General features: G+C 46.1%; 1 protein-coding gene across 1 annotated transcript; it reads right to left on the bottom strand.

Annotated features, from left to right (window-relative positions):
- Nucleotides 1-27,895, bottom strand: LOC120832334 (LIM homeobox transcription factor 1-beta.1). Its single transcript, XM_040198535.2, has 8 exons — nucleotides 27,372-27,895; nucleotides 26,060-26,246; nucleotides 5,431-5,663; nucleotides 5,159-5,334; nucleotides 4,943-5,020; nucleotides 2,705-2,771; nucleotides 1,617-1,784; nucleotides 1-976 (listed from the first exon to the last, which is right to left on the bottom strand). Exons 1-8 carry the CDS (start codon nucleotides 27,436-27,438, stop codon nucleotides 819-821), a joined length of 1,134 nt encoding a protein of 377 aa, XP_040054469.1. The 5' UTR covers nucleotides 27,439-27,895; the 3' UTR covers nucleotides 1-818.

Here is a 27,895-nt window from a genome sequence, read left to right as displayed (position 1 = left end):
TGCATTTCATACTTTTTATTTAAGCACCAACACTTTTGATAAGTTAGCAAATCTAAAATGCCCGTACGACAATATCCCTATGATTGAAATGGAAAAATAAATAGCAAAGCAATATTAATTTACACTCACTAAACAATTCAAATGACATGATAAATAGCAGAATCAAATCAACAAATTAGGTAAGAAGTTTTTTTGTACTTAACAATGGGATCTTATTGCCTTATTTTAAATAGAATAGCTTGATTTATTGTATAACAGTACATGGGGGAGAATTAAATAAACCGCTGGTTATCCTAACATGCAAAAGTGGATGTGTCTGAAGAACATTATTTACATTCTGAAACAGGTATCAATCAGTTGGCTCACTCCGTGTTTATACAAGAAGAGCTTGGCACTACGTCACATCACCAAAACTACATTTTCCTGATTGTCCCATTAAAATAAATTACCTATTAAACTGAGAAACACGCAGCCTAATGTTCCTGTGACAGTTTGACTCAATTTCCAAACTTTTCATAGCACTAAACACGTCCACATATGTGTACAAAGGTCAACATCCAAACAGAATGAAGATGGAGGCCCACGTCTTCCAGACTCCTGCGCAGACAGCGGCTGCTTTTCCCTTTCCTCTGGCGGGCGGAGCTCGCTCCGTTACATTTGGTGGGTTTGGTCTTGCAGCCACATTTGCCTCCTTACTGACTCATGTCTCACGGAACATGTGTCTCGTGTCCCTTCCGATGCAGGCTCGCCTGTTTGTGGCCCCCCGGGGGGGACCACGGCGCAGCGGGCTGGGCGGTACCGATGGCGACGGCGGCTTCTCAGGAGGCAAAGTAGGAGCTCTGCATGGAGTACAGGCGGTCGATGGGGTTCCCCGCCCCGCGATGCGAGGAGCTTACGTCCGCGGGGGCCACGAAGCCGTCATTCAGACTCGCCAGAGAGGTGTCGCTGTCCATGTCATGGAAGATGATGTCGGTTCCTTCGAAGAGCGGAGAAGAAACAGTCAGACACAACAGCTTCAAGGCGTCGGAGGGACGAGCTGCACAACAAGCCGACAGACTCGTGCATCTGAGTGGAAATGTGTTTGATCAGAGACTCAACCGTCCAGCACATTCAAGAAAAAGCTAACACAGGGTGTTGCGGTTGGAAATAGCTCCCTTTTGGGTTGCTTCCATGTTACTTCTTTCAGAGAGCTGTTGCTTTTTTGTAATACGCCCACATAAAATATATAAACACATTGCAAGTTGAATAGTTTAATGTAATAGAATGGACCTTGGCTGCCTGCACTGACGAGGTTCCTACAGCGAATACCAGCAGCTAGCAAGTATATACATACATATAATGACGGGCTAGTGTTACATTTATTTAGCTTTAGTATTTTTTCTGCTCCAGATATCAAGAACGAGGTCCTTGCAGGTCAGCTTAGACTCTCTTTGCTGCTGCTGCCTTTAATGGAACCAGATTGAAGGATGTTGCTTTCTCAAAAACCTTTAGTTCAGGGAACTAAACACAGTCTTTCCCAGCATGCACCGGGGGGGCAGCTTAGGGAAACACCTGGACAGGTCAACGTGTCTCAGAGCAAGGCAGCGGGTCCAGCCGTGGAGGAGAGCGGTGCTCACCGTAGGGGTTCATATGGTCACCGGGCATCTGTGGTGGCGTGAGGCCCTGCTGGAAGGGGTCCGTGTGGTAGCCACCGTGCTCCATGGTCACCAGCTGCTGCTGCTGGTTGGGAGCTAGATGCCCTGAGTAGGAGCTGAGCAGCCCCTCCATACAGCCCGACATCCTCTCTGTAACAGTTAGATGCAATAAATGGGAGCAGGGTTACAACTCTCAGCTACAGGCGTCACCATCCATTTTCCCCCAAACCTCCTTCCGACTAACAGCTTTGGATCAGTGAAGCCAGCTGCATCAATGGGCTAGAAGGTCTAGTCCCACATAATAAACTAATTAAATCAACTGTTTGTGGTGTTGTGGAATATAACGTTAGTTGCTCTAAGGCTACTTAATGACCACACGGGACCATGAATGCTGCACAACAAACGGCTCTCGTATAAGAACTGATACTGTAAATGAATTGTATAAACTGACTGGCTGTTTGATCTTGAAGATATCTCACCAGTCATCCGTGAGGCTTCATCTCATCCTAACATCAATGTCAAACAACCCCCCCGTTTTCTGGTTTGCTTAGCTCATTTGGTTAACAACAGCATTTTCCACTATAATAAACCCTGCTGCTATGCCAATATTGACACGCAGGAAGTCCCAGAACAGATAGAGGCCGTGCTTGCCAAAGCACTGAGACACTTATCTAAACTGTGTGCTCATATACGCTGGGAGACCACAGCGGCAATAAGCCCTCGGCTATGAGGAGCTGTGCCGCAGCCAGGATCCCGGCTGCGTCCCTCACTTTATAGCTCCACTGACGGGGAAAAGGGATATTTACCCGCGGAGATGCAACTCTGGCTTCCGAGTGCGGGACTCGTTCTAAAGCCTACAAAACTGGAAGCGTTTGCCGACTGACTCCACTCAGTTTATTGCTTCTCTAATGAATGTAATGTTTCAAGCTGTTTCTCCAAATAATTCACGAGTTACGTAGCTCTCCGTAATCACCGTCGTTACGTTTAAAATGGGCAGATTAAATCATGCCGATGGACATCGAATTCTTCCAGGCAGTGTGCAGTATGTACGCACAGATAATTCCCTTTACCTTGGCTGAGCCTCTGGCCGCTGTGTTGCTCCTGCTGTTGCTGTTGTCTGCGGGCTAGCTTCTTCATCTGTAAACAGATGAACAGCAGGAATTATATGTGGCTTTTGCACGAGGAGCGACATGAATTACGAGACTTAAAACATCATCGATAGAATATTGCAGGATGTATATTTGTAAGCCCACCTGGATGTCTTTCCATTTCAAAAACCAGAAGACGAATTTAACAAGTCAACAGTGTGATATGAACTGACGTATTTTATGACATTAAGCACAACCACAAGGCTTATTCCAGGCAACCAAAAGATAATTCATTGAAGTGTGTGGTTACACTTTCCTACCATGTTTCCCAATCCCATCGCTTCGCACTGAAGATGTATTACACTTTAAATGTTTTCTCAGCACTTTGTTGTAACTGCAGCTGGTCATTCAATGAACGTCACTCAAGTGAGGAAATAGTGCATTTGTTGGGGATTTTTTTCCGGCAGCAGATCAATGCACATTTGGTGCTGCAGTGCGCGTTTGTCGCAGCAGGAGCGTGTGTGCTCGTGGTAATGAAGCAACATGTTACCCGGTGCAACAGTGTGGCTCACGGACGTGTTTCAAACAACGATGGTGCTCGACTAACCTGCCGCGCCAGATGGCTGCGGTTACACACAACCATCTGAGACGCCAGTCACTGGAAACAGTTTGGGAAAGGGCGGACCCTTTAGGAAGATACTTGGCAGGTGACTGGATCAACCATCTGTCAATCAAACTCTTGCCAAAGCAAGTTGATTGAACAGAAGAAAGCCAATAGCGCTGTTCTTTGGATGAAGAAACACTGAGGTAAACCTATGAGTTAAAGTCGTACATACAAGTATATTGCATTTAACCCGTCCTAAGCAATACGGAGTGGGGATTACATTCAAAGACAATGAAAAGATGCAGAGACATGAATTCACTCCAGTTCATTCAATGAATGAATGCCTGGAATTCAGGTAATTCACATATTATTTGTAGATGAAATATGTCCTGACATCCCTGACGTCCTGGCGTGGTGGTTGAAGCGGTGATAAGTGGGTAGATGGGCAGCCATAGATCTCCGTTAACTCATGTCTGTGCAGAACCCAGAAAAACGGTGTGCATGCATATTTATTTGCAGGGAAGCAAGCGGGGAGTAATGTTGTATTTATGCCGAGATGATGTCGTGTTGAGTGTTGATGGAGCAGGTAGAATGTTACTGCAGCCAAACACTAAGGGATCCCATCTCCATTCAGAAAGCAGCTATAAAATGACCTGCCTGTCATCTTGCAGCCGGACTGAAAATATCTTAAATTCACGTTTGTTACGAATTGGCATTTTGATATTTTTATTGCTGCAACCGTTATCAGTCTATTTCAGTTAAGGCGGAGCAAGATCTTTTTATTTGGGGTTCTGAGACAAACTTGTATGAAGGACAAAAGTATTGTCGGTCGCGGCTCCAACACAACTGATGCTAGCAGCCACGCCGCCTTTTTAAGGAGGCGCCATTGTTGTTTTAAACACATGGAGCTGCTTGTAGGTACACTGGTAGTTTCTCAAAGGATGCTGCTTATTTCAGGCACAGACGCACTAATTCCAGTCTGATTTCAGCGTCTCTTTGTTTGATCATTGCACGAGTCTTTCTCCCCAACTGAAAACAAATTGCACGACATTTGATCGATTATCTTTTTTGACAAAAGAAAAGTGGTTGAACCGTGATCATTAAATCACAATCAATCTTCATCCGTTGTTCAGCGTTTATTGTGATATTTTGCAGACTATGTGACTTGCTAATAGACTGAAAACTGACTTCAGTAAACGGCCTTTTGGATATTCTGACTTTGGTGAGCTTATTCTCTCAAATGCCACCAAGCCAAACAAATAGTAGATTATAAATTCTTGATCCACTGGAGCTTAACTGGTTTAGACAATTAAGCACTTTTGGCAAAAAAAAAAGCATCAGGTCCCCATTTCACATGTAATCCAGATCTGGATAATGACATCACATCTGCCAGCATTGTGATGGTGTCTTGTCACACGTTAGGTAGCACTGGGCTACCAAAAATCCTGCCAAAATCCTCTTCTTCTGACAAACCTTTAATACTTAACTAAAGTTAACTTATACGTTGGAAGTTCATTGGAGATTTCAGGCCGTCCCAAAATGAGCACGGAGGCCACTGACCACGCAGCGGTACTTGGTGATTTGGGAGACGGGGAGAACGTTTTGGGTACACTGACCTTTGCTCTCTGGTTCTGAAACCAGACCTGGACCACCCGCACAGTGAGTCCTGTCTCTGCTGCCAGTGTCTCTCTCACCTGCAAGTCACAGCAGAGACACACTTATTTTCACTTATGCCAACAGGGGATTCAGAATACACCTGTGTTTGTATTTCCCAAAGATCAGACAGACGTTATTTTCACTCAATTAGAGGCACAATGAATCAAATGTCCCACCTTTCTGCAGGGTTTGGAGGACACCTCGAAGGAGGCCTTGAAGGCCCTCCTCTGCTGGGTGTTGAGGATGGTCCGTGGCCGTTTGGGCCGGCGAGGGTCTTTGCTATCGCCGCTTCCTCTCCCTGCTGAAGGACACTTCTCTGACTTCACATCCACGTCTTCATCCTCACTCTTCTCTGTAACCACACGGGTATAAACGAACAGATTTAATTCGGATTCATTTTTTAAAACGTTTTGTTGGTAAAAGCCTGCGACGCTGTCGCCAACGTCACCTGAGTCCGAGTTGTCTGGACTGGCTGCGCTGAGCAGGTCCCTCTCCCTCTCATAGTCACTCTTGCAAAGCAGCTGACCTCCTTTCAGAACAAACTCGTCTCCTTTGCACAGCTGGCGATCACAGACGCAGCAGCAGAAGCAGCTGAGGTGGTAAACGCTCTCCAGAGCTCGCATTACGAACTCTGTGGGTGCGATCTTCTCAAGACAGCCACTGCATTTGGTGGCAAACAACCTGAGGACACGCAGGGGGGAGACGAGTTTTAACAGTGAGTAACGTATGTAGGGGAGAGGGCTCAATAATCACACATCACATTTCCCACTGGGCTTCTGTCCGACCGGCACTAACAGCCCCATTCACACACTGGGATGCAGGAGAGAAGGTGGAAGGTAACATGTACTGTCCAAACGCAAAGGAAAAAGTGTGGACATCATTTGAAAAAAGGTGGATTTACTTAATCACCAATTTAATGCGCCGCCAAGCAAGCACGGACTGGTTATAGTGGGACAGAGAGGCTGAATGGACTGGTTATAGTGGGACAGAGAGGCTGAGTGGACTGGTTATAGTGGGACAGAGAGGCTGAGTGGACTGGTTATAGTGGGACAGAGAGGCTGCACGGACTGGTTATAGTGGGACAGAGAGGCTGCACGGACTGGTTATAGTGGGACAGAGAGGCTGAGTGGACTGGTTATAGTGGGACAGAGAGGCTGAGTGGACTGGTTATAGTGGGACAGAGAGGCTGGGTGGACTGGTTATAGTGGGACAGTGAGGCTGAGTGGACTGGTTATAGTGGGACAGAGAGGCTGGGTGGACTGGTTATAGTGGGACAGTGAGGCTGAGTGGACTGGTTATAGTGGGACAGAGAGGCTGAATGGACTGGTTATAGTGGGACAGAGGGGCTGAGTGGACTGGTTATAGTGGCACAGAGACACTGAATGGACTGGTGATAGTGGGACAGAGACACTGAATGGACTGGTTATAGTGGGACAGAGATGCTGCACGGACTGGTGATAGTGGGACAGAGAGGCTGAATGGAATGGTTATAGTGGGACAGAGAGGCTGAATGGACTGGTTATAGTGGGACAGAGAGGCTGAGTGGACTGGTTATAGTGGGACAGAGAGGCTGCACGGACTGGTTATAGTGGGACAGAGAGGCTGAATGGACTGGTTATAGTGGGACAGAGAGGCTGAGTGGACTGGTTATAGTGGGACAGAGAGGCTGAGTGGACTGGTTATAGTGGGACAGAGAGGCTGCACGGACTGGTTATAGTGGGACAGAGAGGCTGAGTGGACTGGTTATAGTGGGACAGAGAGGCTGAGTGGACTGGTTACAGTGGGACAGAGAGGCTGGGTGGACTGGTTATAGTGGGACAGTGAGGCTGAGTGGACTGGTTATAGTGGGACAGAGAGGCTGAATGGACTGGTTATAGTGGGACAGAGAGGCTGAATGGACTGGTTATAGTGGGACAGAGAGGCTGAATGGACTGGTTATAGTGGGACAGAGAGGCTGAGTGGACTGGTTATAGTGGGACAGAGAGGCTGCACGGACTGGTTATAGTGGGACAGAGAGGCTGAGTGGACTGGTTATAGTGGGACAGAGAGGCTGAGTGGACTGGTTATAGTGGGACAGAGAGGCTGAATGGACTGTGGTTCTTGGTTAATGTTTAGCTACAAGTGTCCTGTGATACGAGTTGATTGCTTCACAGAAAAGACCAAGAACGTAGCGCACATTAAAGCAACAAGTGAGGAAATGAATTAGAAGGAACACAAAGTTCCTCTGAGAGAGACGGATTATTAAAAAGCAGACAAGTGCCAATTATCCACATGTTTACAAATGACTGTACTAATGAACTGTGTATAATGAGTGTTTGCTGTAAATTCATCTCATACAGAAAAAAGGGAAAAGAAGCTAGATGTTTTCAAGCCAAATGAAGGAGATACATCATGAATTATCGGGCGGCACGGCGGTGTGGTGGTTAGCACCGTGTGATACGCAATAATCAGGTTACATGCTTTCTAGTGCGTGTTGGTGGCTGGCTAGCTCCAGCCTCGTACATTCCCATGTAGCTTAGCTCGCTAGCAAGGAGCAATTCAATACCATAAAAAGTGATTTGTCACTCCCGCTTGTTACCGTAGACATTATTTCTCAAATACGTTCCCATGGGAGACGGCGGGGGGGGGGGGGGGGGGGTCCTTTTCCTCTCTAGGGACACATTGTCCCTCAGGACAGAGAGGAAGTGAGATACTTTCCAGAGAGAAGCCAAGGAGAGAGAAAAGATAGACGGGGAACAAAAGACAAACGACAGAGGGGGGAGGGTCTTTTTGGAAGTCCTAACCATGTGGGGGGCTGTGTATGTGTAAATATGTGTGTGTGTGTGTGTGTGTGTGTGTGTGTGTGTGTGTGTGTGTGTGTGTGTGTGTGTGTGTGTGTGTGTGTGTCCTTTCGTCCCTCCTTCCCAAAAACAATCTATAAAAATATAATATAAATACGTAGTTGATCAGAGGAACATTTATGGCACAAAACATTTCAGATTCATCCTCCTCTTGAAAATGCATTAATTCCCTCAAAGTTACTGGCGATGTGTCCAGTGATCCTATTTGCTCTACAACCAACAACAATACAAGTTCACCGCTGGATCGTCTGCTGCATTCTGGCCTAACTAAAGCCTGACAAATGTCACGTTCAGACAGTAGCACACATTTCTTTCTTGTCCTGATTAACCATTCAGCGAACACTTCATACGACTGGGTTGGGACGCTGGTTTCTGTTATTTGAACGTATCATTCATGGGTAGTACAAAAAGGTTTAATTTTTATAAGAATATCAGTATTAGACTGATCGTTTGGGGGTTAGTTTGATTCATCATGGCCTCGAACCCTCAGGCATTTATCTGCAGTTCCTCCAGCGCTATGAAGCTTTAAAGGCCCTCACGCAGGCAGACATTTCCCTTAGGCAGACCAAAAGTGGCCCATAATCAAAACATTTAAGAGCTGTCTGAAAAAATGAATATTTTAATGTATCATAGCATTGCCTGAGCAGAAAGGAAAAAAAGGAAGACGCTTATTGATCAAATGTGACGCTCTCCACTTTGATCGGTTTTGCAGTAACCAGTGTGGATCACTGGTGTAGGTGGTGTAAGCTGGTTTACGGGAGGACAGGCTGGAGGGATGGGAGGAGGTAGCTTAAAGACAGGTACAGAAGGGCTCAGTGTTTGGACAGCTGTCCTCCTCCTCCTCCTCCTCCTCCTCCTCCTCCCTGAGTGGGACTCCCGTTCTCTATTCAACAGTTCTTTCTCCCTGCTGTCCACCAGCCTCCTTTACATTTACGCCACAGGACCATCATTCCGGATATCAGTGGCTATGAAGTACGAGTTTGCTTTGAATGTGCAGAAGTTGTTTGAAATGTCACAAGTTTTAGCTGCTGATAAAAATGTAAAGACCAAATGGACCTGTTCAGTCCACATAGGTTTAAAATGATGTCTCCAAAAAACGAAGTATTACATTCTCTCCTCTGATAAAGACGCATGCTAATTTAGTTGTTAAAATAAAAAATAAAAAGCTAAGTGGAAGGAAAGTGAACCCGAGTCCTCAGTTGTACAATAAGAAAAAGGCCAATTCAGGGGCGATGTGTTGGTCAGCTGCATGGATTTCATTATGATGCAAATAGTGCAGAATAACCCAACAGCACACGGCTGACACATGGGACTATAAGAGGAGCAAATGATCAGTGCACGGTTAATCTGTAATACTTTATAAATATCTATTTCTTCATATTCTTTCTGACTTTCACTCGGTAGTCGAGGCTGTTATGACATGTTTTCATGGGACATATTTTTGATTCAGAAATGACCCTGAGGCTTCAAGGCGCAGCGAGGCTTTAAACTTAAACAAACAGCTTCTACCAAGTCTGGACTCTTCGTCCTGTTTGTTCCAAAGCCTTGTGTGCTGCAGCTCTCAATGTGAGCGAGCGTTTGTTCCAACAGGGGATTCATGAAAAGTCCTCAGCGGTTGATTTCAGTGAGGACCTGGACCACCACTGCTAGGGGGCCGCCTCTTTGGAGGAGCCTCCTTGACCCTTGGCCCCGTGCCCTATGCTTCCACGCTGCTCCAGCAGCTTAACAAGCATAAAGAGGTACAGGATTAAAGAGGATAAGAGGAGTGGAGAAAGGATGAAGCAGAGAAAAACAGACTGTGTGTGTTCCTTCACAGCTCCCTTGTTTGCTCCCTCTCCTCGGGGAGCCGGCTGACCTAAAGGAGGAGGCTGGGTGGCGGCTTCGGGTGGCAGCTTGTTGGAGGTTTAATTAGCAGGCGTAATCAAAAGATGATTGTGAAGGACGCAGGAGGAAATAAAAGCCGCATTCAGAAAGTGGGGATGTGCTGTTTGCGCAGTCAAAGCTCAAGAAGTCAGAGTAAGGCCTCGGGATTCTCTGGAGACTCACTCCAACAAGCAAAATGATCTCAACAAGCAATCAGATGCACTCATTTATTCACCTTCTGGAGGGTCGCTCTGCACCGAGGGAGACTATCAGCGGTCGTGTTGAGAAGTGGAGGTGAGTAATGTGATCAGAACATAAAAATATTTGAATCAAAAATATTCACGTGCAACATGCATAGTTAAAGATGTGATCGTGACAACGTGGGATATTGGAACCTGCCTGCAGGGCTTTCTCATTCAACCACTGGGTCATTTGTGAGGTCCAACACGGATGTAGGCAGAGTCCGGTGCTCCCAGAAGGTTCTGGACCGGTTTTGTTCAAGTTCTCCCACAGCAGACAGGGGACAGCATTTCTTCATGGAGCCGAAACAGGAGAGCCACAAACACAGAGTGCTGCCAAACGGCTGGAAGACCACCGTTGTCTGGACTTTCATTGTACGCCGGAGCAACACGATTTCCATCACAGTTTTTCTCAATCGTTTACATGCAAACACTGGACCACAAACTGTTGAGACAACTTCATCATGTCTAAGCACCGATCACCGAGGCGCAGAAGAGGCTGTCGGGGCGAGACACCCCCCAATTAAAGAAAATAAACAAGCCTGCAGTCCGGAGCGGGTGGTTCAGGATTCAGCTCCTCTGCACGCCAAGAGACTGGAGTATGTAAACTCGTGTTTTGTGCTTAATTGATGCAGTCTGTGTCTTTGTGTGAAACCAAAGTGATCGGGCTTGTTTGTTCTGTCCAGTGACTCAACCACATACTACTTTGCTCGGTATGAAGGTCCTCATGGCAAAAACGATAGAGCAAAAAAAGATATTAATGTTCTAATTAACCACCCAGAATGAGTAAAGGCCTTAATGAAGTGAAATGAAATGTCAATTCTGATGGATTATCAGGCCGCCTTCACCTCTGGTACCTTGTTTTAAAGGTTGGGACGAGCTTAATAATAACAAAGTATTGATTTTTGCCATTTCATTAAGCGACAAATCAATAGTCAGAGTTTGCGGCTGTGAGGAATTTACAGCCAGCTGATTATTCCAGACCAAAACTCTGTGACACACAGATCGAGAGAAAGGAGACTTTGTACATGGGAGCTCAGGGACAGTGGGGAAATTGCATTGTGGGAAACAGCAGGTTGCCATGACAGCTGTTGGCAGGTTATGTGATATTAAATCTTGGCTGTGATGGAGTGGTGGTGGACACCCTGGGTGAGGCGGGTGGATCCTCCCAATCTTATACATCAGCGCCTATAAGGGAATTCACGCCTTCCAAGATTATTATATATTGTGTTGCTGCAAACGGATGTGCAGTATATCTACAAGGACCTTTGTTTTTCTGTATTGAGAGCATCACTGAGGCATCCGTCGGGTAGGATCCACGAGTAAACAGCAGGTGGAGGTGATTGTGTATTACACGGATACAGCAGAGCTGACTTGTAAAGAGAAGGGAGAGAGGAGGGAGAAGTTGCTATTGCCTCCTTTTGGCAACAAGGGCCAATAAAATGTGATGCCAAGTCGCACACAGAGAGAGTCAAAGAGAGGGAAGGAGGGCGTCCGTAGCCAAGAGGTCCTTAGAAGAGCCTCCGGTCCAACGAGTGACAGTGAAACAAAAGAAAAATGCTAATTAGTTGACGTAGACATTTGTGAAATCCCAACAGCGGGCAGCTGTGCATCAGGTGACAGATTTAAACTCATCAAATACACTCGGTTGGTGCCCTCGGGCATCTGATAATAATGTTTGCCGGTTATCAGGCTTGCAGGTGACTCCAATATAAACGCATCACAACACCCATGTGTGAAAACAAGTAAACGCTCGATAATTCACATGAATTATGAACAAGTTGCAGAAGTAAACCTTTATTTTGAAAGGACTCTGTGTAACAGACCGGTCCAAACGTGACGGGTCAGGGTTTGCAGCTCGGGGGCCACTACTTGGCGAGATGGGAAGGAGGTTTCGTTAAATGGCTCAGCCACCTCTGATGCAACATGAGGGCAAAGCGGTTCCATCCGACCCCCATCAGGGTGGACGTCTGTCCCTGACTGTCCTTTAGAGAGCAAGACAAACAGACCAGCAGGACACAAGAGACACGGAAAAAGGCAGCGGCCTCCGAGAGCATTTCCCAATGACATCAGGCGGATACCAAACCCGACGCTGTAACTCGGTGACTGGGAGCCAGCGTACAGCGTCTAGACACTGAGCCACAGGGCGACAAAAAAAGGGCTTTAAAAGCAAAACCACATGACGGGAGAAAAACCACTGAGAGAGGAGAGGAAAGGAGGAGGAGGAGGGAGGAGAGCTGCAGTAGTTTTGTTCAACCTCTCGTTTTCTATCCTTCATCACCATATCACACTATATGTAACGTGCCCCCCACAGGCACCGTCATTACGTCTCTGCCTCACTGCTGTGCAATCAATCAAACGACGTGCGCGCGATGACGTCATTGTGCGCCTGCCCGTCGCCAACTCAAAATCTGATTGGTTAACGCCACAGCTTCACGTCCGTTCACTTCACGCTTGTTGGACCCCGGCGACACATGATGAGTGAAGTGTGATTGGATGAAAGCTCTTAAGTCCAGCCCTCCCGACGCAACCAAGAGAAAAGCCTGGGAAATGAAGACACTAATAGACCATGGGGAATAATTGTGTTCATATTTAAGAAAAAACGTCTATCAAAATGTAATTGGTATTCTGATGAGCATGTTGAGGCCGAGAAGGCTGATGTATGATGTCATCTCAGGCCAGACCAAGCTTTTATGTCTCCTCAGGACCAGGAGGACAACCTGTATCTGTACATTACATTTAACAAAGATAGTAATGCCTGCATGGTGGTGTGGGAGGACATACTGTACATAAGTGTTGCCATGGCAATCTGGCGTGTTTAATTTAGGGCCAAAAGGCTTTCTGGCCCCTGTGCGTTCGTCCCACAAGCACTGCTCCGGGTCACGGTGGAGTCATATTTCCAGGCTGATCACGGCTGCTGCTCATTATTGCTTCTTGAAGTGATGACAGCCTCAGGCTCACTGGCTGGTGGGGGCGCTGCTCCAGCTGGCTGTCACAATTCATTTGTTTCCCGACACGTTGCTGTCCGTCACCACGCGACGCCTTCAACAGCCCTGCCTCCAGGCTGCTAACCCCCTCACCTGCGCTCACATGCACACGGCTTTGACTCAGCCACCTCCACCTGCAGCCTGCATGAGCTCCCGCTGGTATTTCATTGGTAAAACAACGTTAAATACACCTGCAAAGCAAATGAAGGCACGTGCCACTAGGACACAGCGTTGTTAAAAGGGTCTCGTGTTTTGAACATGGGCGCCATCTTTCACAAATGTGCCATTCCTCGTGGTTCTTTGACCGTTCAACGACATTTGGAACAAGACCGGACAGCGAGATGTTGCAGCTAAAACGCCCCAGAAAAAGATATTTAATAATAATTATTGAAACTGGCAGCGTGGAATTTGAACGTTTGAGAGGGGGCATTTACCAGAACAAATACACCTGATGTACAAAATACATACAGACCGACAGATAATCAAATCAATATCTGAACAATAATTATTGTCACATTACACATTGAAATTAATTATTTATAAATAATAATAATAATAATCTAATAAATAATGTTATTTGCTTATAGTACTATAGTATAGGGCTGCTTTCAAGAAGACATCACATATCAGCTTTATTTTAGAAAAACTAAATTATTTTGCAGAAGTGTAAAGTGATGTCATCTTTGGGGAACACCACAAATATATGTAGAAATAACTTCTCCAACCCCTCTCCTGTGTGTGTGTGTGTGTGTGTGTGTGTGTGTGTGTGTGTGTGTGTGTGTGTGTGTGTGTGTGTGTGTGTGCTGGAGATACGACGCTCATTGGAACACGTATCTTTGATTGGCTGAAGCAGGACGTTTTCTGGACCGCTGAACGAAAAGCTTTAAAGGCCTGGAAACTGCTCCAGTAAAAATCCATCAAAGTGAAATAATACCCAATTACCGATTGGTTATTTGGTGAATGATCTGCCCACTAGCTTGTTGCTCTAGCTATACAACTTAAATAGTAAGTTGACTAGATTTCACACACGTTGGGGGGGATGAAGAGCGGCCCACTAAGTGAAAGTCCTGTGCTTGTTTGACCCGTCCAACGGGTGCGCGTTGGAGACATTAAAAGCCCTGCGTGTCTCATACAGACGCCAGTGAGCAGGTTGGTGAGGGACATCACCGAGTCTGCATTATCTGTGCTTATTTCAGTGTTACCGTAGAGTTAGCCTGCAGGACTAGACATACTAATACCAAACCACACGGTTGTGTTTAAATGTTATATACCCAGTGTTTTTCATGAAAAATGTCCATGCCAGAGTTCATGTACACAGGTCCCTGTTTTGAGGGTTTCTCGTGAGGCCTTTATGACAGAGATGGCTTACGGCGACATGGGCGTTATCATCAGTGCTGGAATAGAACTATTTGTTTGACTGCCGTCATCGGCCTTTTGTGTGCGAGAGGACAACAGACACCCTCAGAGGACTGGCGTCCCAGCTGCAGACGGAGAGGTGGTTACCAGCCTGCGTCCAATTGAACCAGCACACCCACACTGACTCATCACCCGGCTCGCTTTCGCCCAAGTCATCTCTACATTCTGAACGCAAAGGGCAGGCGTGTGCTGCAGGGTTCTGGGTTAGTTTATTCTCTCCTGAGGCTCTGCAGATTAAACACAAAGTGAAGAAAACATGGTGGTTTGTTATTAACATAACGGCCCTGGTGATGTTCGTAGCCTAGCTGGCTTGCCTCCATGAATTCCTGTATTGCGTATTGAGGTTGACTTGTAACACAAGTCTTTTACTCACTTGGAGCGACACTATGAGTGTTTGTCTTCAGTAGTTAAAAAAATCACTGCTTTGTAATAGAGTTTTTTTTAATAACTGCCTTCACGCATATGAATCACTGTGTATTAAAGGTGAGACATAATTTCCATTCAGCGTGTCAATCAACTTGGACGTGCTACTTATGCGCACCCTGGAGGCACAGGGACTTAACACCACTTATACCCTCATAAAAAGACACGGCTTTGGGCAGATAAAGAGTGGGGGGGGGGGTTGTGAATGGAGGCAGACTTTATTTCCCAGGGGAGACCCCATCTCCAGCGCCGACATTTATTTAAAGAAGAATACATCACTGCTGGCAGTGCAGGTTGTCTCCGAGTGTCTGCAGCCCCCCCTGCCCCCACAGTCCAGTCCCAGGGCAACACAGAGTTGATACCTGGCTCAGTCTGCCACAGAGGGCCAAGGAGGGATGACCCCCACTTTCACGAGATGTGCTGCTGCTGATGTGTCTTTGTTGGAGACAAAGAGCAACCAGCGCTGTGTGGGGGCACCGCTCCTCGGGTTAAAGCTAGGAAAATGTCTGGAAAGAACAGATAAAAGTCCAAAGTTTTCTCTCAAATTTGTCTCACAAAAAAAAATTGAATGCAAAGTTTGGATCAATGTAAGATGCAGAATGCAGGAAGGGAAAGAAGAAATAAATGTAAATTCTAGTCTGATTAAAAGCTAATAAGGGAAGCCGCCGGGGAGGTGGAGGCTGTTACATTTCCAACAGCAGGCAGAACCACCGTGTTGTTGCAGACCGAATGAGCTTAAATTGCTCATATCATGTTGTGAGAAATCCCACATCTACCCACCACTTGCTCTTTAATTTGACGCTTCAGACATGTGATTCTGATATGTTACGGATTAAGGTTTTAACATTAGTTTACAGCAACTATCAAGAACTAGAGGTTAAGATGTACAGTGCACACTGGCGCTGGATTTTTTATATATATATATATATATATATATGTATATCTCGATACATCTGTGACGGTTTGGGGTAGTTTCTTGCCTCTTGTGTACCTGGGTTAGTTTCACTTCCTGTCTTCCCCTGTGATTGTCTGCTGTGTTGTGATTGTTTCCACCTGGGTCCAATCACCTGCACCGTCCCTGTGTATTTAAGCCGTGTGTGTCTCTAGTCTCTCGTTGTTGGAGGTAACCGTTGGATGTAGGGTCTTGTTACTGGCCCCCGTCTGCGGTTTTTGGCTCGTTTAGCATTTTTTGAGTTGGATTTTGGATCTTGGATCCAGAATTGGATCTTGGTTCTGACTATTAAAGCCTTATTGTTTGAATATCTGCGTTTGAGTTTTATCTCCACCGTCTACACCCGAACCCCTAACAGAACTCGTGGACAGCTGATTGGGGGGGGCGACCAGTACGAGCCAACCGGACGTGGGTGACGTTACCATAAACCAATTGCATCGATGCGGGAAAACGTTAAAAACGGTCAGTTGTCCTTTCAGCACGCACCAAGGCGACCAGACACCTCCAATCTCCAGCAGAACCTGGCAGACCAGAGACCAGAGCAATTTATTCTCGACCACCGCCACCCGGTCTGGACTCCCAGGGGGGGATATGCCTCCTCTCGGCATCCCGGACCCTGGTCCAGGCCAAGCCACAAACAATACTATAAATAGTTTGAAATAAGGCATTGTTAACATGTCAACAAGTCTCTCCGGATTAAAATGTTCTTGTGTCCCTCTAAAGGTGTGTGTAAGTTCAATGTTGAGTTTGTCATGTGTCTCTCCGTCTTCCCTCGGTGCCGTGGGTTCACATCTCAGTTGGTTGGAACCTGCAGCAGGAAGAGGGTCTTCAACCAAACAGATCATTCTGAACCACAGGACGTTTTGTCTTCTACTAAACTGTTTCTTTATCAGTACATGAGTGAGTTGGGAGGGTTCAATAGTTTCTGCTATTGGTTACAGGTTATATATTCAAAGCGGAGTGGACATTACAATGAGTAGTAAATCGTTTAAATCAGGGGTTTCTTAGTACAGGGCACCATCACATTCCGACGTATCAGCACAAGCTAAAGTACGATTTGCAGTTTTGTTTATTTTCCTCTTCCACTGTGGCCGGTTGCTGAGGTGAAATGCATTCTGGGATATTATACAGCGGTAACTTTTTAAATACAACGGTTGTATCACGGGTTAAAGATCGCCACAAAAAAGTCCACATATGTGCTGCCTCGCCATTCCCACCCTATGAGAGGAGCTCACTGAGGAAAGGGTGGGGGTGAACGTGATGGGTGGAACAACACCACGACTGGCGTTTTCTGGGGCTCCACGTTTAACAGCAGCTCCCTGCGAGGGGGAGGAGAAGCCATGTGATTAGACATGTTCTCACACTGCTTGTAAAAGGTAAAGCACTGTGATTCATCAACAACCCACGCAGGCACCCAAGCGTGAGTCAGGGGAGGCGACCGGCGCGTCTGCTTAGGGGAGAGGTCAGAGGTGATGCCTGGCCTCATGTATTCATTCCAAACTAGTGAAAGAAAACGCATGAAAAGTAATAAACATGAAGGTTTTTTCTGTGTGTGGATGAGTGTCACAGGCGCAATATAATACGGTATAAAGGAATTGTGTCCATTTTGAGAAAAATATTCCCTGGTGCTAAAGTTGTGTGTAAACTGTATTCAGGAATGTTGCTAATGAAGCAGAATGTTGCTGCGTGTCTCCGTCTCCGTGTTAAACACACTAGTTTCTTCCTGTCTGCACCGTGTCAGCAGATACACAAATGTATAACAATCACTGATCAGCTCTGTGCTCTAGATGGGGACATTCACAACTCGAGTCGGGTGTCGTGCTCAGGGGCACTTTGACGCAGGACACATCCTATCCGGGGATTTGAACCACCCGTCTTGCGGATTGCTAAAGGAGCGTATCTACTCCATCAGCTCAGTTATTAATCATTATAGACATCGTACACCGTTTTGACAATGACATCATCCCTACAAAATGAAATCTATCCAATGTGTAAACTGTCGAAACAAACGTTTCCCATAACAGTTTCATTGGTTGTCTCGTTTGTGAGTGGGCAGCAACGGCGCCATCCTTTCGTATCTGAGCCAGTGGCGCCGGTAAAAACCAGTGCGTTGCTCACGCTGGTGTTGCACACGCCAAGAGGAAGAGGCAGGAAACAGAGAGAGAGAGCGTGATATAAGCGGCCGTGAAAGAGACCAACGCGATTACAGACGGCCGTTTGTCCTCATTATTAAAAAGAGGGACATGCTTTATGCAAATGGGGCGCGGCGGCGTAATTAGGCGAGGAATACCAATGAAGTGATTACTGTTACACTGCTGGTGGAGATGCTCTGTGACAGCACACACGCCTTCCTCCTGCTCCTCCGGGGGAACCGCAGGCACAACACGAGAGATCGCACAGGGAAGCATGAGGACGGACTGTGTGTGTGTGTGTGTGTGTGTGTGTGTGTGTGTGTGTGTGTGTGTGTCTCCGTCGAGAGCAGGGAGCTAATAATGTGGACAGCTTGGAGCAGGCAGGTTTTGGATGAGCCCTTGGGGTCTTGAGTCGTCTCAGCCTCCTAAATGCCAGCCGGATTCCCGGGAGAAGCCAGCAGCGCTGATATAACGATTAAACGGGGAAAAGGGAATGCAGAGGGTGTGTGTGGGGGGGACACACACACACACACAACCACACACACACACACAACCACAGACTGGCAAACAGCTTTGTGCCAGAGCGGAGAGCTGCTGTCCTCGTACCAACCACGATATTACAGGAGAAGTCGGACGACGGCACAGGTGGGAAGCGAACCTCCGAAAACTGGATGACGGGTAAATTTCTCTGCCTGAAAACGTCTATCGCAGTTCAGGGGTCAAGCTCCCTTAACGTTCTGTCATGGGTGAGTATTAACAATATTTCAGGTGCTTTGGCTAAAAACAACACACTGTGTATGTAGATGGACAACAGTACAGATGACGTCCCGTGCTTTAAACCCAGCAACACGTGTCAATCTCTGCACGCTTCGGTCTTAGTAAGGTCTTCACTTGGGTTAAATGGCCACGCGTGTGCTGTGACCAATGACCTGTAATGTGACTAAAAGGGCTCTTCTTACAAGGGGAAACGAGCGGCGGCGGCATCCTCCCATTACATGGAAGTTATACAAAATATTACTACCATCTACAAATAACTGCTGATTCTTTTTATAGGGAGCAGGACAGAAAATACTCAAGCCCAAATCCTGGCGCCACCATCTTGGAGCCGCAGTCCAATTTTTAATTGGTGGGAATATTCCTCAAAGTCAGCCAGTGTTCGACGAGGAGGAAGTGGGTTTGTGAAACTAAAGTCTTGACATGTAAAACACACTGATATATGTTGCATTATTGTATATGAATACAAACTATTTGAGGGATTACAAGGATTTGATTCCTATTTTCCTTCCAACTTCTTACTGGTAATGAAAGTAATGATTTCCACAAACCCCTCAGACACCCCGGGACGCTCTATGAATGAAGTGTTATGGCCCACAGAACAGCCGGTGGACCCTCGAACCCCGACCCCTCACTCTTTGATCAGCAGGCCCATTAAGGACGCTTTCATGTCCGGGACACATTTAGACACTCAGACATGGAAGAGGTGCAGAAGGTGAAGTCAGGGTGGAGAAGTGGATGTGCACTGATAAAAACCATGAGTGGTAAAAATGTGGCATGTCTGCTAGAAAGTAAAAAGCTGCAGGTCGGCCACTATTTATTGGCCATTGACTTTCAGTCCGGCTTAACTAAGCTGGAGGAGTTGACACCACATCTCAAACACAGCGGCATGATTTCCCCTTATACCGATTCTACAAATATATCATTGGTGAACTAAGAAAAGCATTGTGATTTTCCTCTGAAAAAAATACTATGGACTTCTGGACTACTATGGACTTTAAAATATTTATTGTAATGATATTTGATAATATTAAGCCATGACATTTCAAAGCAACATCTCTCTCCAGAAACAATGCCCCAGCTATTCAGTAAAATCCACAAATGTTCCCCTTCAAATGATTCTTCCCATAAGGCACAAGTTGCATCCTCCGATTCTGACTGAAGTGAAGCCAATGCATTCGCTCACCTTGCCACCAGGGGGCGACTCCTCTGGTCTTTACATTCCAGGTATGTTGACTCGTGCTCACCGGCAGCAAAAAAAACAAGATAGCAACGGCGGTAATCCAAGATGGCGTCAGCCAAAGCGTCAGCCAACAAATCGCCGGGTGACTCCGCGGTGACGGCGAACTCTCACGCGCACACGACGAGCTAATTTGTGACAGCTGCAACACTATCGGTCATCATCAGTTCAACATCAGCCGACCAACTACCAACTCTGCTCCTAGCTAGCTATGTAGCTTAGCCACATTCACACGTGTTCATTATCTATTACACGGTTATTGCTGTACCGTGACTTCACGCGAGACTTCCCTTTTTCACTCATTTCTAATGAGTTATTTTCAGTGTCGTACTTTGAGAGCTTAACAACAACGTACAGACGTACAGACATCTGACCCAGAATTGCTCTCTGGGCAAAATGTTAAAAAAAGCCATGGGTTAAAGATGCCATGTCGGTGGCTTTGGATGAAAGCGTCAGCTGAATGACCTGTGATGTAATGTAATTGAGGCTGGTTGAAGGGAGTAAATGAGATCGACGTCCTCCTTGTTGTCATGTACTGCGGTGGAAGTGTTACTTTTATTATTATTCTTGGTGCAATATCGAAGAAAAATCCAGAAAAGAATGTGACGTTGCCCCAGAACCCCAGTGTTCTGCGTATGTGCTCATGATATGAATGAATCACACACGCCTGCTGTGTGAAGACAATTAGACGGTCAATCAGCTGGTAACATTCAAAATGGGCAAATATTTCAGCATTGCAACTATTGCATGATTGAAGTTCAGGTAATGGATTGTTGTTACGTCGAATACGGATGCTAAACCTGATCGTAAGTCGCCGGCTCACTCTCCCTCGTTTCCCCTCTTCATCAATGTGCATGAACATGAATTCTACTGCATGCTCGGGCGGCTTTGGGGAAGGATGTCTGTCAATTCCTTCTTCAACAGATTTCTCCCTTATTTTATTCCCATAAAAAAGGTTGTTGAGGGACTTTTTTTTCTTCTGCGCATCAAATCCTTTTTGATTTTCAACCTGGAGGAGTGGTGGAAAGCGTCCGCACAATGTACATATATATATCACGAGCCATCTCACTCTAAAACCTAGAGAGGAAGTCATTGACTCCTCTTTCTACCCAGCACTGTACGTGCAGCGGGGATCAGTTCAAGCTGTGGTATTAAGCCATGATGGATGGGGGGGCATAAATGTACACGTGCAGATTCATCATCATCCTCTCAGAGCGGCTGCATTCAGCTGAGGCTGCCAGAGGCCCCTTGATGATTTGTGGCTCTCTCAACTTTTAGAGTCCGTCCCAGTGTGGTAGAGGAATGCCAAGCTGTTCTGAGGCCAGCGGGAAGAAACACAGATCAATTCCTAATTGACTAACACCGGACTTTGTGTGATAAAACATCAGGAAGCGGACTGTGTAGGAGACGCTGTTACCAAACGGAGCTGAAATGTTCACTTTGCAACAATGCAAAGACGAGTATTTCCAATCGCTTTCATTCATTTGATAGTTTTCTGGGTTCAAAAATATATTTTAGCATTTCTTGTCGTTTCCTCTCATTTACATTTTCCTTCTAACCCCTTAATTGCATGGGCGTCAACGGTCAGCATGGGAGGTACAGCGTGAGACGCAGTACGGCTGCAATCACTTATGTTATTAAGTTTGGATTTCATCGCAGAAAAAAAGGTTTGCGCCAGAGGCTTCCAATAAATGCCTTTTCTTTAACACACATTTCCCCCCCAATACACAGCACACAAACACAGGAGCCTCACACAGGAGGCCGCTGCTCCCGTTCGGTTTTAAAACCGGTGCCTTTGCACCAGTTATGTACAGTAGCATGTAGTATGATGTAAGTATTCCTCATTTCGATGGAACTGGTCTGATGTCGCGACAGTGGCAGGACTCAGTGCCTCCTCTCCTCCCTGAGAGCCCCGACCACAGACTGCGCAACTCATGTTGCCTGCGTTTGAAGTCAAAGTGGGGTCACAGGACCGGTGGCATAAATCATTGGAGCGAGATGATGTTGGAGACCGCTGGGGAAGGGGCAACCTGCGGCTGCCGGGGCAGGAGTCTGGAGACGCGATGAAACCCAATCTGCAAAGCTTTCACGAGGGCTTGTTTTCCCAGCGCCGCGCTGGGCCGCTGATCAGCTGTGGTGTCCGAACAGAACAGCGCTTTAAGGAGCTCCCGCTGGTTCCCGTGTTGTTGCTATGGCTTGACTTTGAACCCACCCCCCCCCCCCTTTTCTTTTCTTTGCCCCCTGCTCCCGGGGGAGGGGGGCATGTAGACTCCCGGACAGCCTGCTGTGTCTGCGTCCAGGATTTACTCCTGGACCCTCACCTGAAGGGGTCTCTGCTTTGACCGTCACACTGGAGTCGTCTGGTTTCTAATCAAATAAACCTGCTCCGTTTGGCAAATGAAATGAAATAACGTCCCTATTGGGCTTATGTCTAGATTTAGGTCACCTAAAGTTGCACAAACTCAATGCCTGACCGAAATCTCCTGGGTTACCTTCTACATACATGACCAGCAGTTAGCAGTTAGCACCAGGCCTTCTTCAAACGAGGACTGAAAGACCACCGTGTCCCCCACACTTGATCACTGCGCCGCACTTTTACATTACACAACACTTAACATCAACAGACAGCGAAACTCTGCATTCAGGGCGGGCTTACTGTGATTGACAGGTCGGGGGCCACTGCAGGAGCCGTACACACGTCACCCCTCCGCATTCCAAACACGGTAACTTCTGTTCACTAAACATGGCGACGGCCACAATCCAAGATGGCCGAACCAATGTTTGATTCCACTTCTTAAATACAATCTAAGATTTTAAACACGTGCTGAGGGAAGCCACCGCACCTCATCAGTCCTCTGGTCGCTTAAAGAATGGATCAAAGGGCTTCTGGAGCCCCGAGCGGCTCCTGCCGATATCTGTGACATGCTAACTCTTTGACAGCCTGATTACTGCACGACATCCTCTAGCGGCGCTCCGCTAACGGTTCTAAAATCTCTACATCTTGCCTTCAAAGGGCTGCACGTGACATAGGAAAACGCTTTGGATCCAGGTCACCAACAAAAACACAACGCCTTGTTCCACAGTTTGTGGTTGTTGGTCACTCCAGATAACGACAGGAAAGGTTTTAATTATGTGTGAAGCCAAAATACGAGTAGAAACCTGAAAATGATTCCCTGGTTCCCTTTAAATAGAGACCTAAAAACCTGGTGAGCCAGGTTCTATTGAGACGTTCAATGGAACTCTTGAGGATGTAAAACATATCAGATTTGGCGAAATGTCCGTCTGCTTCATAGGGAGTAAATGAGTGAACATAAAAAGTGTTGGTGAGACCACTGATAATACGTTGGTGGGTTTTTCTCTTTCACGGCTGTGAAAACACGCCGGTAACCCTGCAGCAGCGCGTTAACCTCCTCCCAGGCGGAGTCTGTGAGGACTACAGAGCCGTGATTAAACCCTCCGTCACTCCTTTTATTGCTGTTACATCAATATTTTTCTGCCCTCAATGGCAGAGGAAGATGAGGGGAGCAATTTAAGCCACAGTATAAAACGGCGAGGCGGTAGCCCGAGAGAAATCCTCCCCTCGCTGACTCTGACCCGGGTCCTGAGCTGCACTTGATTAAAAAACAACATTTAATAAGACGATGCCCTGGTAGTCAACAAAGACTGTGGCACTCACAGACATCCACATGCAGAGTAACGCTGTGGTTTGGTCCCGTTTTTTCCCGTCGTATCGACTGATAAAAAGTGCCTTACAGCGGCCATTCCCAAAGTCTGGCTCCACAACATTCTATTGGGGAACCGATTTCCTCCATAGTCTTCTGTATCAAGTGTATATCAGCAGAAGCCTTTTGGGCCACACGAGGGGGCCTGAATGTGAACAGTTTAGCATGTTCTGTTTGTTAGACCGAAGCCTGTTGCCTTTAATCTGTCTCATTTACAAAGCATTGAACATACCGTATATCTATCACACCTAAAGCTCTTCTGAATGGCAGGTTTATACCTTGCAAGATAATAAAAAAACGATACAAATACGCTTGTCTCGTGTTTTATAGATGAGGCCCCCTGTGAGATAAATAGTTATAGGAAACACATTGCAGCGCAGTTCAGCAGACGTCTCCTCTGCACCTTCACATTCACTGATCGTAGCATTTATCTGATCATTTAAGAAATAAATGTGACAGAGACTGTGAATTATAGATTTATGTGTGCACTTTGAAGATATTAAATATTCCAATACAATATTTTTCTCAAATGGCTTTAATAAATTGATTTAAAAATGTTTTTAATCCTAATTATTTATTTCTCATTTCCATATAAGATTGCAGGGAGTATATGAACTGCACAAGGTTAATGCTTTTATGGTTTCCCATAAAATATATTTGTTTAGCAGTTGGTGATCAACGTGAACACAAAAAAAATATTTTCACATCAAATTATTGATAATATGAGTATTATTATCTCATGCAATTATTCAAATGTGGGTTTAAGCTGGTCGGGTTCCTCCTTCATAATTACCTTAATTTATAGAAAAAAGAAGGGACATAATAAACACAACATTTTGACAAGTGTTTAGTTTTTCTCTGGAACTAATCCGACGGCCATAATTAATTCTTAATTAGTTTTCCTGATATATTGGGGTTTACAATTTTTTTGCATGATTTGTATGTAAATTTATATTTTATTATTCCTTTGGTGAAATTTTGTTTTTTATTTTGGTAATATCTACATTTTAAAAGATCAAATGTATCCGAGCTTATATTCTTTAGCATTTGTATGACTAATTTGATTAGATTATATTTTGATCACATTGTGGCCTAGCATAGCATTTGAACATAATATTTCTTGTATCTTTGCCGTTTTCCTTTTTTAAAGAAGTTAGTCTGTATTTGTTTTTTTTCTAGCACATTGCATATTTATGAATAAAGCCATTCTGACTGTTGTATTTTTCCCTTTATTTTTTACATTTACACTTTACCTCTGTCTCTTTTTAGAACTTGTTTTTAAGCCTTCAGCAGGTTCCAGGGCTTTGTATTGAACCCGGCACAGTTTTTAATCTAAATCTTCCTCATCTTCTTCGTAGGAGACAATTGTTCAGATGATGTTACAAATAAGGTAAAGGGGTTAAAGGTCAACCTGTACGGGGAGACCCGTCTCGGCTGTGCGGGAGATGCGTGTTGCCCATTGTGTTAGCGGACCCCCAGCGTGCAGCGCTGGCGCATGGCGGCGAGTGTTTGGGGGACAAAAGGCCCTTGAGAGAAGCAGACAGGCGCACAGAGACGCCCAGCGGAGCGGCGATGTGACAGCGAGACGGCCCGCTGACAGCGCGCTGCACTGGCTGTCTGGGGGGAAAAGAAGAACCTCAAGGGGCGAGACCACCCGGCTGCACCCCCCCACTCCAACCATCGGCCGTCGCACTCGCATGCCGCCCAATACATGTGCCTCTTCTTCAGGGCCGTTTTCATGAGTGACAGCGAACTGTGGCTCGGACGCGGAGGGTTTTCTTTCATTCTGTTGTGTTGTTAGAAGGTGCATTAAAGCCTGTGGAGGCCCAAACTGTGAAAACACAACACCTGCAAACACACACACACACACACACACACACACACACACACACAGCACGGTGTCCACATGCGCACAACATCATCCTGCTCATGCACAACATTATTAGATATTCCATAATTACATTATATGTGAAAAGCCCCCATTCATTCCTGTAACTAACCCTACACAATAAGATCAATCCGTTTCCATGTTCCATTCATCGGTGTGTGCTTATCCGGTTGTCATTAACGCAACCTTTTATTTGCTCAACTACCTGATTATTAGATTTCAGCAGCAATCTTAATTGGTAATTTCACAAATAAAAAGGCATTTGCTTCTTTATATCCGGCATTCGAATATAGATGTTACAATGCTGTGGATACACAAATGAAACGATCGAGGCCTTTTCCTGCAGCTTTCAATGATCCATAAAGAGCAATCATTTATTTTACTAATATTTCAAAACAGGCGGTCGCGAGAGACTAAAGCATCAAAAGCTTCCGCGTGTATGAAGATACGCACTTTGCTCCACGCGGTCCGACCAGACATCAGCACGCGCCTCAAACACGGAGCTACACAATAAATACACGCCCAGCCTGCCCGGACGCCCCCAAACACACATTCAGCCCCGGGGGGCCCGGAGGCCCCGGGGGGCCCAGCCGCGTCTTACTGCTGGTAGTCGCTCCTGCAGTAGAGCCTCGTGTCTCTGACGTAGCAGGTGGTGGTGAGCGGCCGCTGGCACGCGGCGCACTGCAGGCACTCCTCGTGCCAGGACGCGTCGTTGACCCGCAGCAGGAAGCGGTCCGAGATGACCCGCGTGCAGCCCTCGCACACGGCCCGCTGGAGAGAGTCCCCGCCTGGCGGAGAGGAAGGGGGGGACAAATGAAGCGCTGCGGCGTGGATTCATTTAATGAGTTTCGCGCTCGCTCGTTTAATTGCAACGTTTTGCCCTTGAATATAATTATATATATATAGATATATATCTATATATATATTATATAATGTGTGTCCGCTCTGTGTCTTCCTGCTCTCCATTTTAACGCGGAGGAGATCAGAGATGATCTGCTATCATTTAACGTTGCCGTCCACAGATTAATTACATCGCCTGCACTCCTCCGATGCTATAAATCAACATTATATAAAATATAAGGTTATGCAGTTTGGAGATCCAAAACATCTGGAGGACAAAAATGTGAAAATAAATAAATAATTCTTGATCAATGGTCCCTCCAAAGAAAGTGACTCAAATAAATCAAAAACAGTGTAAAGAGATCACGATGTTGTTGTATAATTATTGAAATACAGAATGCAGTCCCATTTTGCTCAATAACAAAACACGAAACGCACAAAACAAATCTATACGGAGCAGTCATTTCTGACAAGCTGCACAGAAGAATGGAACCGAGAGACGAGATCGAACTTTTGTATTATAAAAAACTATAACCGTCATTTTTATCTAAAAGAGTCCCGTACAGATTAAAACTCTAAATGAGCTGGCAGATGTAATAACCACTTGTTTATGACAGATTTATCCGATTTGTGACGTTTACAGTAGATCTCCTTTCGTCAATAAAGACTTATTGGCTAATAGTAATATAAATAATGATTATACATTTTTTTAAATATATATTTATATATAGAAATAATTTATATATAAAGTATTTTAATATTATATAAAATAAATTGTTGTTCAAATATGTGTATATATACACACACTACATATATATTTGAGTATTTATAAATACGTGTGTGTGTGTGTATAGATAGAAATAGATCATAAATCATATATGATATAGATAGAATAAATCATATATGATAGATAGAAATAGATCATAAATCATATATGATATAGATAGAATAAATCATATATGATAGATAGAAATAGATCATAAATCATGTATACATGCATTGATGATATTATATTGGTAGCGATCATAGCTTGGAGCCGAGTGGAGGTCTGCGGCTCGGTCCCGCGGACTCACCGATCATCCCGTCCAGAGAGCCCGCGTCCGTCCGCAGACGATCTTCTATCTTAATGTCGTTCAGCATCGCTTCGCGGTGGATCGATGACCCGTTTAGAACTTCCACGGGGCGCGAGATGTCGGTGTGCGTGACGAACCCCGCACCGAGCGTCGAGCAGCGGCACGCGGCTGCAGCGATGCAGCCACTAAATACGGATCCGCCAAGTGCTGAAAGCCCGAGCGGGAAGTCGGTGCGCGGGGGGGCAGCTGCAGTACATCCACCGGCTCCAGCGGTCCTAACCGTGCTGTGCCATCCCGAGCTCTAGCCGCCCTTTCAAAGAGGGTCACGGCGGAGGTATAAAAAAAAAAAAAAAAAAAGCCCCCCCCTCTCTCGCCTCCCTCCCCCGGCCTCCGCCGAGCGCCGTCCCCGCCGCGCTGCAGCCGTATTGGTGCCCGCGGGTCCGGATGGATCCGCCTCCACGCAGTGAGCGCGCGTGGGCCTCCCGACTGCTGCTGCGTGTGGATTCACACCACTTGTGTCCCCA

This window comes from Gasterosteus aculeatus, chromosome 14 (genome assembly GCF_964276395.1).
Source record: "Gasterosteus aculeatus chromosome 14, fGasAcu3.hap1.1, whole genome shotgun sequence".
Taxonomy (NCBI): Eukaryota; Metazoa; Chordata; class Actinopteri; order Perciformes; family Gasterosteidae; genus Gasterosteus; species Gasterosteus aculeatus.
This window is presented reverse-complemented; position numbering and strand designations above follow the sequence as displayed.

What these genes read in the sequence shown, in the direction of transcription:
- LOC120832334 (XM_040198535.2), bottom strand. Translation starts at nt 27,438, where the DNA reads ATGCTGAACGACATTAAGATAGAAGATCGTCTGCGGACGGACGCGGGC. An exon ending in CTCTCTGGACGGGATGATCG is followed by an intron (nt 26,247 to 27,371) that starts GTGAGTCCGCGG and finishes CCTCTCCGCCAG; the next exon opens with GCGGGGACTCTCTCCAGCGG. An exon ending in TGCAGGAGCGACTACCAGCA is followed by an intron (nt 5,664 to 26,059) that starts GTAAGACGCGGC and finishes GCGTGTCCTCAG; the next exon opens with GTTGTTTGCCACCAAATGCA.